This window comes from Syngnathus floridae, chromosome 12 (genome assembly GCF_059516105.1).
Source record: "Syngnathus floridae isolate MCC-2025c chromosome 12, RoL_Sflo_1.0, whole genome shotgun sequence".
NCBI lineage: Eukaryota > Metazoa > Chordata > Actinopteri > Syngnathiformes > Syngnathidae > Syngnathus > Syngnathus floridae.
The window spans coordinates 6820223-6832740 of record NC_142424.1 but is presented as its reverse complement, the minus strand read 5'-3'; the positions used below and the strand labels follow the sequence as shown (position 1 = coordinate 6832740).

At 43.0% G+C, this 12518-nt stretch overlaps 1 protein-coding gene across 5 annotated transcripts in view; it reads left to right on the top strand.

Moving 5' to 3' along the window:
* Positions 1 to 12518, top strand: part of nacc2 (NACC family member 2) — a 30344-nt gene that overhangs the window by 10433 nt on the left and 7393 nt on the right. For 3 of the 5 annotated variants that reach the window (XM_088391676.1, XM_088391675.1, XM_088391680.1), the window contains 5 exons: positions 8494 to 8662; positions 9068 to 9832; positions 10532 to 10708; positions 11660 to 11765; positions 11933 to 12030. In XM_088391676.1, the coding sequence (XP_088247802.1) occupies positions 8551 to 8662; positions 9068 to 9832; positions 10532 to 10708; positions 11660 to 11765; positions 11933 to 12030 (1258 nt within the window). In that variant the 5' untranslated portion in view covers positions 8494 to 8550. Of the gene's footprint in view, positions 1 to 6430; positions 7044 to 7167; positions 7285 to 8493; positions 8663 to 9067; positions 9833 to 10531; positions 10709 to 11659; positions 11766 to 11932; positions 12031 to 12518 lie in introns of those variants that run through there. The other 2 variants (XM_088391677.1, XM_088391679.1) reach the window with 2 other exon arrangements.

The following is a 12518-nucleotide window of genomic DNA, read 5'->3' as shown; positions in this document are numbered from 1 at the left end:
TACGTCCATTATTTGTTTCCTGATTAGGTTATTCTTTTTTATTATTTTTTTTTTAAGCATATTCCTATGTAAATAGCATGTACTGGAAAGCTAACAAGGACATAAGGACTCAACTGTTTTGAAGGGCGAGTAGCTTTACTTTTTCGTAAACACAGATTTCATACTGGTTATTGTTTTTAATGTAGTCAACTTCCAAGAAGTCAACACTGCGTAACAAAATATGAAGGGCGAGCAGCTTTACTTTTTCATCAATAAACAGATTTCCTACTGTTTTTGGAAATGGCTTTTTTAAAACGTATTGAAATTCCAAGAAGCTGGATGTCAACACTGCGTAACTAAATGTGATGCATTTCTTTAGAAATGAATTATGATATATTAGCCATGTGGCTTCCCTGCCTGATAGGCTTTCCAGTGTATGAAATAAAAGCTTTTCATTGGAGTGAATGAAGATTGTTTCCAAAGCATATCCATGTATCTTCCCTGCAGGCTTCTCTTTGGCAGCTTCACCTTTCTTTGTCACCCTCCCTCCTCCTCACCCTCCTCCCCTTGTGTCTAATTGTCTTCTCCCTGCAACTGTGATTTTGCAACTTCATACTTGTTCTGTTTGCGTTTGACACACACACACGCACACACACACATGCACATTATCGCTCCTCACTCCTTTTGTTCGTGTATTTGCTCTCACGGCTGTTCAGTTAATTTTTCTATCTCTTGAGCTTGGGACTACGAATGCTATACATAGATTTAGAATGGAGGTGCTTTCTGTGTTTGCGTGCTTCTTGAGGCATTAGATGCGGCTGCTGCTGCTATTTGTTTGTTTGTTTACCTCCCGCAGCCACTTGGAGTCCATTTACCTTTGCCTCAAGGGATCACGCACACACACAAAGATGCTCGCGCAAAGACAACATGCATTGGCCCAGCTCAGGTTTCATTATGGCAGTCATGCTGTGTGGATCGGGAATCAGGGGTGGTAGAATTGGGCCCATTGTAGTCTTTATAGTTTTTACAAGTCCTAACTGGGCCATATAAAATTTGTGAAAAAGTAAGATTTAACGAGGCAGCAGGGTACACCTAGTGGTTAGCACATCTGCCTCACAGTTGAGGTCCCGGGTTCAAGTCTCAGCTTTGGCCTTTTTCTGTGAAGTTTGAATGTACTCCCCGTGCTTGTGTGGGTTTTCTAATTTATTGTCTGCCCAGCAATTGGCTGGTGACAAGTTCAGTGTGTACCATGCCTCTCAACCAAAGTCAGCTGGGATTGGTTTCAACTCGCCCGTCCGTGACCCTGATGAGGACAAACGCTATAGAAAATATACTATATTGTGAGAGTTATTCTAAGACATTAGTAGCAGTAGTTTGCCTGATGCAGACAAAAAATACTAGGTCACGAAAAACAGTTGCCATTTGGCAGCAATAACTGCTTTGACTCTTTACTACAGTTTGTACCGCTACAAAATGGCCTCAAAGTTGGCTTGTACCAACGCGGATAATTCTCGTTAGTTGACGTGTTTTGGGTGTAGTTTTATAGGTGCGTTCTTGAAAATCCCTGAAATAAAATTGGTAGAAGTGGAAAATAAAGCAAAAATGCACCGTTGTTCGTATCGGATTGTATGGGTGAACCAGACTTTTAAGTTTTTACTAACTGTCTTAAAAGTGACCTGATGAAGGCATCTTGTTCCCAGATGGTGCAAACTTTGTTTTCCCCTTTTTTTTCAGTTTCTTTGGTTCTGTGTGGCTTCAACAGCCAAAGCCGATTACCGCGTGAGTGCCGAGAAGGGACCAAAACCAGAACGCTTTTGTTTACAGCCACTTTAATATTTACGATTGCATTTAACGGATGATAAAAGTTTAACGTTAAGCATCATATAACTCAGCTGCTTTGTAAACATTACACTCCATTTTTCAACCTGGAATTCACCCCCATCTTCTTCTCCCCACCCACGTTCCTTCTAACATTAGTGTTACGTTTTGAGTGGAAAGATACCAGACACAAATGGACCCACTACGGATCATTTATTTTCTGTCTGTTTGTTACATAACTGCGTGAATCATGGAGGGTTTTGTTGTTGTATTTTTGTGTAAAAACAAAAATGATGATTCTTGACCCTTGGCGTACGCAGACAACTTCATCCAGTAAGGCCTAGCTATCCTCACTGTAAGTGATGTTGCATTATAAGCAGTGATAAGCAACCTCTCTCTCTCTCTCTGTCTCTCTCTCGCTCTCAACATCCCATAATGATACTCAGACATGCAGACAGCCGCTTGGTCCCCATTGGTAGAACTGTTGCCAGGGAGCGTTGCCGTCTCAACGTGGATAGAATCTGTTGTCTGGTACACTTTAGACATGAGAACAACTGCAGGATCTGAATATTTATAACATGGCCATTGTTCACATTGGCATTGTATGGATGGAGAAATAAACAGCAGGCATTCTGACTTTTAAACAGCGTTTAACTACAAACATCTCAACTTCGTCTGCGTCAGCACTTTTCTACAACTGCACTGCATCAGACCAAAAGCTGTTTTTAATGTTTTGGACAGACAATTTAGCTGTAAAGTGCAACCACAATAATAAACTCAGTGTTACGGTAGTATATGTTTGTCAGTCAAAACTGAGGATTTTTTTGTTTTTCAGTACTGGATTCAGATGCGTTCTCGAAAGTAGATCAATTCATCGTCAAAAACGTTTGTGCGCGATTTATTATTAATGCACCAGAAGCAAAATACAAACCCCATTTTTAGTTAAGTTGGGATGTAGTGTAAAATGTAATCAAAAATGTCTATGGTCAACCTAATGGCTGCGAGGTCATGTCCAGAAAAAAAAAAACGTGCCATAGTTTGGCTGTAGCGACAAGTGCCTTATTTATGACTGCCCCACCACCGTACGATTCCACCATATACCGCATTTTCTATCATTCTGGTTGTACTCCACTACTAACCTAGATTAGACTGGAACACGTTCAGATTTATGTACAAATTCAGGTTATGTAGCCACCATAGGAATAGAACTTGTCATAAAATGAGAACCACTTCCATCTACATGTTTTATATTCCAGTGCAGTCTTTTTGTTAGTTATTAAAGATCAGAATGAACTGTATGTGTGTGTGCGTATGCGTCGTGTGTGTATGCCGTCTGGTCAATTGTCTCCGTCTTGATTTTATTCAAATATGTCTGGACCTGCTGCTAGGGAGAATGGCACCGTGCGTAGGTATGAAATCCTTAATAAAAAATCTGCCAAAAGAAGGGGGGTACATCGCCGCCGTGACTCAAGATGGCGAGACAACCGAATTGGGGGGAAAAAAAAACTCTGGGAAAAGTTTGAGGTGCAATCGCAGGGCGGGAAAATGAGGACACGAAAGAAGGCGGGGGGGGGGGCTTTTTTTATTTTTCATCAGACATGTGCAGAATTTATATTTAATGCCAATGGGAGGGGAGTTTAATGTTGGCGCATGCATACGTGCCCCGCTATTCACTCCCTGCATATATTACAGTGAATATGCGGCTGTGTGTGCATTTGTGTGAACACTCTCGGCCCGTTCTGTCTGCCTGACTCAACATATTCTACATCCCTCCCCTCCATTAACCCCCCCCAACACACACACACACACGCCTTCTTTTCTCCTCTCTCTCACTTGGCTGGCACGAACATGCATGTCTGTAGACTCAATAGCGCGCCAACTTCACTGCAATGCAGCCCTCTGTGCATTAATTGGCAGCGAGACAGCGGCTACGTGCTATGCAGGCGAGGAGGGGGAGAGTGAAAAGAGGGAGGTGGCGAGGGGGGTAACATGAGGACAATCGTCACGGTAACTGATGGATGGATGAGCAGGTTCACGACGACACACACGGCAACAAACAAGAGTGTGCATTCCTCAGTGTGTACAGGGAGATGACGTGACTGTGTCTATAAAAGAACACAGCGAGGGAGGAGGGGAGTGTGTGTATATCTCTGCGTGTGTCTGTGTGTGTGTGTCGTATATGTCCGATTGTATTAGCGGATTTGCGTCTCCTGCCTTTTGTGCCTGCTCGCTCATGTGAGCCTATATGTGCAGTGCAGATATCACGGTGCCAGGCACAAGCTCTTAACAGCCGCAGTCAGTGCTGCTGCTTTTGTGTGTGTGAGAACTATTTTTTTTTGCATTATTATTATTGTTATTTTTATTATTCCTACCACAGCTGAGATAAAGTTGAGCACAACTTTCTCAGTAAACAATGCAGTCTAATCGAATGGAAACGTCAAAAGTAGTTTGTTTCCTTGAAACTTTCTACCGCAGAAAACAGAATAAGTCTGTTAGAGGGTCAAACTGGCCACCAGCAACCCTTTGTTGGCTTTTTTAAGTAACATTTGAACATTCATATCTGGTGCAAGCCAGTTAAAATCGAAATGTAAAACCAATAGAACACTCGGTCTTAGGAATTAGTAAGTTAATCTGTTGCAGGGTCAAGCTATGGCCATCAATAAGCTTGCAGGGTTAGTTTGAAGTAACACTTTAACATTATTTACTGGCACCTGTTACAAAAAAAAAAATTAAAATCCCCAACCCTTTGACTCTCTAGTAATAGTTTTTAATTGTATTATGCTGCACCACAGTGCGGATGATGCGCCACTTGCCACTTGAAAGACTTGGGATGTCATTCTTGTAACTTATTTATAATTGTTCTTTTTTGTTACTGAGACTACGACGTCAGAAGCAAAAATTTGGCCAGGTGAGGTAGCGGTTTTAACATTGGACTCACAGTCCAGAGGTCCTGGGTTTCAATCATGGCTCCACCCCCCTCCCCTTTCTGTGTTTACTCCAGCATTCCAAAAACTGCATGTTAGAAGGTTAACTCGAAATGGTCGTGTGACAGTATATGTGCTTTGCGATTGACTGCTGACCTTTCAATACCTTTAGCAGCATCGAGTGTGGAAAATAAGGTGTTAAAAATGCAGTCTGAAAGACAGTTGTTAGTAATATTCTTGCTTTGCCCTTTGCGACAAACCTTCAGAGAAACGCAGAGACTCAAGCATCATCCAATGATGCATAAACATAATCATGTCACAATTTCGGCATAAATCCAAGCTACGTGTGGCTTCCTGACAGTGTTTTCTTTCCGTGTAGGTGGTTCGCTGGAAAGGTCTGCATGATTCACCGTAAAGCATACAACACTTATTCAAGTCAACTTTGAGAAAAAAAAGACAAAAAAAAAAGAATAAAAAACATTGTCCTCCACCATACTCCAAACAACTTGGCCGCGATGCATTTCGGCTACATTCGACATGAAAAAGAAAAACAATTGTTGTATACCAAGCAAGAAGAAGTGGCCGCTTTTTTTCCCCCCTTTTCCTCTGACGTGCATGTGTCGAGCAGAGATTTCAACAGTTTACATCATTGGATGTCCAGACGATTAGTCTTGCCTCACAAAGATATATTTCCTTTTATTTGAGTCATCTTTCCCTTTGTCTCCCTGTTTGTAAGCCAACTGCGGTCAACATTATCATAGGTAGTGTATACTGTGGTAGCATACACAGCCTCATGATACAGCACTAGAATAATTCTTGTTGCTAAAAAAAAAAAAATTGTATCGACAGTCGCTATAGCATGATCAGACAGTAAACATTTCATATTGTTGACAGGGAACAATCAGAATTGCATCAACAATAGTGATACAGTGCTAAGTTTTTTTTTGTAAACAGAAAATATTAGCGTCAACAGTAGCTTATACTACAATACCGCCCAAAAACTTCCATGTTTTTGACAAAACATGTGACAACTATTTATTTATTTATTTATTTATTTATTTATTTATTTATTTAATTTTATTTATCTGTCTGTTTTGCTCAACCCTTTGTGATTTTTGGTACAAAAAAAGTGTTATCGTGTTGACAGTAGTTAAAATAACGAAAATTTATCTCGTTGCTAGAAAAAAAAAAAGGTCATAGTGTCGAAAATAGCTTATACCCTGATAACTTGCTACAACTTTTAGCTCTATCGAAAAAGCTATAACATGAAATCTACATGAACGTTCTGTGAATCCCACTGCCGCCTAGTGGCCCATATGTGCACACCATGAAGAGCAGCACAATGCCCACTGAATTATCATCATGCACAAATGGTTGAAGTCGTGATCTGTAATTTATTGATTATTTTTAAGCTATGAATCTTTTGAGTTACGAGTACGGTCATGGAATGAATAAGTCATGGGACCACGCTTCCATGTTATGACACGACAAGAGCTCAGTTTTTTTCACTGGACAGCAAAGAACTGTGGCTATAGCTACGTCACGGTAACTTATAGCCCTCTTATGTGAGCAGTCATGTGAACGATCCCATGCGGATCGACGCCGCTCCGTCCAGGGGGGGGCGAGCGGCGCAACTTGTCTCAACCTAATTGTCTTTCTCTGCTCGTACTGTCCTCAAATGACTTTCTCAGTCTGTCTCGGCGACCCCCCCTACTCCACCCTCTCCCCCTTCCTCCCCACCCCTTCCATCTCCACGCTCTCTCCAGCTCTGCCCACTTTCTGACTCCGTCTGTAACTGTAGCCTGTGTTTTTTTCCCTCTCCCTCCCACTCCCTGCGACGTATAGATACTGCATTGATCCGACACACGCACACACACACAAGTGAGCCTCCCACTCCTTTCATCATTGATTTACACTGCTTTCTCTCGCTCTATCTATCACACATTTCTCTCTGTCTCTTTCTTCCCCGGCACTTGTTGAATCTGAGCCTGCGGAGAAGGACGGAGAGATGGGAGAGCGGCGGAGAGATCATGACAGGCAGGCAGGGGGAGTCTTTACAGCACAGAATGGAATACCGACAAAAGACGAATAGGAGACGGGAAAGTCAGTCCAGTCATGTCGCAGAGCAAAAATAGAATCCTGTCATTTTGAGGGGGATTCAATAGGAGTGACACTTTAAGAGTGCACGTCAAACTCCGCTTTTGGGACCTCACACCGGCAACCAGTCAGCAGCCCATCGACGCTTTGTCTGCACCTCGACTGCAAAGACTGTCTGAGCACGTTTCTCTGCATTAGTGCACGGTTATGTGCCGCTTTCCCCAGGTGAGTGAGTGAGTGCTTACGTGCAAGAATCCACACTCATTTCCCGATTCAGCTTGCGCTGTGTGACACACCGTGTGTGTTTAGGCGTGCATACTTTTATGTAAGTAAGGCAAAGTGCGCGCGCGCGTGGTTGTGCGTGCGCATGAAGTGAGAAAAAGAGGGAGTACGTGAGAGGCGGTGACATTTTTTTCACTTTGTATTCCTGGAAACTGCTCTGCACCATTGCTCAATGATGAAACTGGTATGTGGTATATATATATTTATCCGTGGTGTGTGGTGGGGCATGGTTGGGATTCAAAGTTCATGTCGGGAAAGACGGAACGTGCATAGGGAAAGGGCCACACAATTTATAAAATTTAAAAAAAGTAAATTAATATGAGATTGGTGCTGCAGAAGTCGAACACAGCATTCTATACAATGTAGAGTTCTGCCTCAATTTTTTGGGGGAAAAAAACTGTCAGGTTCAAACCGTGGTCATGGTTAACAACAATGTTGCGCAAGACCTCATTGTGTCTGACAATAAGTATTGTGGAAATAAGGTCCATTTTTGGAAGAAATTGCCTCGAGTCGTATGACAGCAAAGATCCTAACTATTATAAAACGTAATAAAAAAAATGGTGGTGTCGGGAGACAGTCAGTTCATTTAAAACTTTGGAGTTCAAACTGTGGTCATAGAAATCTCACAAGATGTAATAAATGAACTGTGAAAATGTAAATTTTGGGGAAAAATTAAAAAAAAATAAGCCGCAAGTTATATAAGTCTCCAAAGCATTGGTCATGCTTGACAACGAAGCCCTTATCTCATAATACATATTAAAGTAGAAATGTCAGTTGCGGGAAAGAATTTCCACAAGTTGCTCAAAACCGTGGTCAATTATCATACATGGTTACAAAGACCTTAGCACATCTTTTAAGACATAATAACAGTGGAATATGGATAATTTTGGGAGAAAAGCTTTTCCCATTAAAGCAGCTTTGGCAGCAGTGTCGGGTGTTTTGGAAAGGGTGAAAAAAAATGCCAATAGCTGAGTTTTCAGGTAAAAAAAAAAACATTTTTGGCAAAATACAAATTAGCCGGACTGTAACAATTGTTTTTTTTTTGCTATTATGACAAAAGTGACCCTGGAACAGATTGTTTTTCCATTCTGAAAGTGATAAATTTCCCATACGTGTTCATGTTGCTGTGCAGTCCGGCCAAGAAGGGCCATGCATGAAATGAGGCCATGTTGCCTCGGAGTTGCAGTGTCGTATACACTAACGCGTTTGACATTGGCCTCATATACACACAGCTCGGCTCTGTTTATATTTAGTTGACTGACTTCAGCCGTCCTTTTGTCGGCGGCGGCCCCGCCTCTCGATCAGACCCGTTTGCATAGCCATCTCTTTTTCACAGCGCTCTTCCTGCCAGGTCGATTGCACCCCTCCTTATGTTTATTTTGTTTGTTTACAGATTCCTCCCCTCACTGGCGCGTTCTGCGGTCCATAGCTGAAGTCTCCTGGTCCAAATATGTCGCAGCTCCTCCACGTGGAGATCCCAAACTTCGGAGCCACGGTGCTAGGCTCCCTGAATGAGCAGCGTTTGTTGGGACACTACTGCGATGTCTCCATCCTGGTCAAAGGTGCAGAAGTGGGAAAAGTCAACGAGAATAATCTTTACGATTTACAATAGTTTGTTGTATGTGACCGCATGAGCAAAACACACAGTATGTGGATTATTTTTGCATTTGTGAAGTATGAGTTAAGCAAAAATATCCATCCAGGGGGCGGCCATTTTGCCACTTGTTGTTGACTAAAAATGACATCACAGTGCCGAAGGGGTCAGGTAGCATGCAATCACCACTCACTTGTTTTCTAAGTTTGGTCATGTGATGTTCACAAACCCCTGAGCAACTGTGATGTCGGTTTCAGTCTACAGCAAGACGTGTGCCTCCTGAGATGTATTCCACAAACGCTTGTTGGTCATATGGTTGTGGTTCAATTTTTCATTAAATCAGCTGTCCTGATGGTCTTTTTCGTGATTCCAGGTCAGGCATTCAAAGCCCACCGGGCAGTGCTGGCCGCCAGCAGCCTATACTTTCGTGACCTCTTCAGCACGTCGACCAAGACACAGTTCGAGTTGCCCTCCTCAGTCACGCCGGCATGCTTTGAGCAGATCCTCTCATTCTGTTATACGGGTAAGCTGACCATGGCAGCAAGTGAGCAGCTGGTGGTCATGTACACAGCGGGCTACCTGCAGATCCAGCACATCGTGGAGCGTGGCATGGACCTGATGTTCAAGGCCAACTCGCCGCACTGCGATTCACAGACGGCCGGCAACTTGGAGGAGACGGGCTCGGAGCCACAGAGTCCGTGCAACAACGGCAACGGCCTGGCTGTGGCCGCTCTCCTTGCGAACACTGGCTGGTCCCCGTCCCTCCTTATGCCGCCGCGCAAGATTAAGCTAGAGAGTGGCGAGCCCACACCCCTCACCATCGCAACCACCCAAGGCAAAATCTCCTCTTCTGAGTTGGGCAGCCGTCTAGCGAGGGCCAGTTCGCTCTTTTACACCACCGCGGGAGGGACCACCATTCCGGGCGTGCCCCCTTACCACCTTCTCGGGGTTGGGGGAGGCGGGGCTGGGGGCGGAGCCACAGGCGAGCGTTCAAGTCCCGGTGAATCCAGTTTGCCCACCACCGATAGTCCCACGTCGTACCAGAACGAGGATGAGGAGTTTGAGGAAGAGCCCTTTGACGGAATGGTGGAGGACAGCTTCAGTCACCTGTATGCACGTCCAGGCAACCCCTATGGCAGTGAGTAATGTAATGTTAGATCCTGTAGATTTTGTTAATTGTGTTAAATTTTGACACTTGTTAGAATTATATGAACCTCAACCTGGCACTACCTTAAAGTTCCTTGGTAGCCACTATTAGCAGACTTTAATCCACAGTCAGCTACCTTCAAACCACCTGGCTGCGTTTAAAATCCTAATAGCTTTCTGATTACCAACATTAGCAAAGGTTTAAGCTTCCCTTAACTACTGTTAACGGCATGGAATCTTGAAACTGACCTGTTAGTGTTACATTATCTCTGATCAATTTTCCTGGTTGCCACACTTTGCCGTCCAGCTGTTTAGTATCCACTGTTTGTTGTGTTTCAACCCCAGTTAGCCTCACAGTATGTCCTGGAGACGCAGCTTGTGCGTCATCCTTCAGTGGATAATAAGACATATTCATTAGTATACAGTCTGTGTGGGCTTGGCTAAGTGCAGTATTTTTTTCTCCCATTGACTTTGGCCCGTGCCTGATGGAGGAAATTCATTTGATGTCTAGCCAAATTTCAAAGTAAAACTCAGCATGACTTGCAGAAAGATTGGAGGTCGATGTCACCGCAAATGTTTTTGGGGGAGCGCAGTATTTGCTGCTCGTTTGGACATGTTTTCATTTGCGTTATTTAATTTTTTTTTTTATATCGTGTGCTGCAACTTCAACTCACCTGACACTCTTCCTTAGTGCCCGACAAGCCCGAGATGACGGGCGTGCCGCTGGCTTTGGAGAACCGCAACTGCGTGCTAATTCGTCGGGACCTGGTGGCACTACCCGCTAGCCTCATCAGCCAGATTGGGTACCGATGTCACCCTAAACTCTACACAGAGGGAGACCCCGGGGAGAAGCTGGAACTGGTTGCCGGTAGGCACTGTGGCACACGCATGCATGATGACCTCATGGCAGCTAGTTATTTTAGTCGCTCGTGTGAGAAGCAATTGAAAGTGGTCTGAATGTTTACTCACTGCTCGTCCTTGTGAAAGAGAACTCAAATGCGTGTTATAATGAATCCCACTTGCCATATAGCAGTCATACGTGACTGGATTCAGTAGCCACTCATATTGCAGCAAGGCGTAATCTGCCTGGATGCAGTATCCAATCAGTATTTTACAGTGGGGGCATGTCCTGCCTAGAATTCGAGTGTGATTCATGATAACGTGTCAATGCCATCTTAGACCGAGAGTTGGATTTAGTCTCCTGACTATAGTTAGTGGCTAGAGGAAGAAGATCAAATTAAGTCGACATCATCACTCAGGGCTTCTTCAAAGGGTTAACCTGTCACAGAATATTGGAACTGAAGTCATTTGATCACTAAAAGGTAGTCAATACTGGCTGAGGGGTGAATCCTATGAGAACATCTCGAAACAAAAATCCACATTTTCAAAATCGAGTAAAAGGTCAGCGGGAGAAGAGTCTGACCCACTTTGAGTTGTGAAGCCGGTACAGGGAATAATACTTATTAGAACTAGAAATGCTCTCAGCTATTTGTTCCGTCACAATTAAAAGCCTCATGTAGGCATGCCCGTGAAGAATTTTCAACGTGACTTGTCCAGAAATGGAGCGTTTCGTTTTGACTGACATGTTTTCCTTTGTAACAAACTTCTGTGTAATTTGAAAAAAGTAGTGAATTAATTTGTCTTTTATTGTCAATGAAGTGGGACAAACATCAATAGCTTGTGGCAAGTGCCAAAATCAGCCAGCAAATAACTAGCACTTGACACAAAACCATGACAGGAAAACATAATGCTTGATTAAAGAATATTTATTGTCTAATTTGACTGTTTTTTTTTTTTCCTCTTCTCTCTCACCATCCAGGTACACAGGTGTTCATGACTCGAGGTCAGCTGATGAACTGTCATCTTTGCGCTGGAATCAAACACAAGGTCTTGCTGCGGCGTCTGTTGGCGACATTCTTTGATCGGTAAGACTCCTTCGTGGGCATTTCTTTTGTGTCTTGTAAAAGTCACACACACACACAAACTACTTTCACACTCCATCTGTGTCCACTTTCTGCAATGCTGTTTGTTAAGACTTTCTGTTACTGTGCATTTGACAATGCCTCGTTGTGGCAACTGTGGTGCATTACAGAAACACACTAGCAAACAGCTGTGGGACTGGTATCCGCTCCTCCACCAGTGACCCCAGCAGGAAACCCCTGGACAGCAGGGTCCTCAACGCTGTCAAACGTGAGTCTTTGCTACAAAAATATACCACAAACACTCGATTGTGTTTTAGAAAGTGATGTTGATAAAATCACATAGGTGCTGTCATAAGTATAATCATATGACTTTTAAAGTAATTGAAAGTGTAATTTGCTGAGTAATCATGAATTTTTATCAGTAGCAATAAAAAAAGGAATCTCAATAAATAGGCTTGGTGTTATGAATTTCAATATGTAATATACTCAGAAATTACTTTTATTTGTTTACTAATTTATATTTTATTTAGGTACTAGTTACTTTTAATCAAATAATTACATGAATTTGTGAAATTTACAGAAATAGAAAATTTATTAATAGGTGATCTATTATCCTCCATTATGAGCAGAAGACTTCTTTTACGCCTTTGCTGTTTTGGTCTCAGGAAGAAAAGTGCTTTGTCGCCATCTTGTGGCATATCTTAGCAATAATTAACTGTTGGGGCGTACGCTACATTATTATAATCATAATAGCTG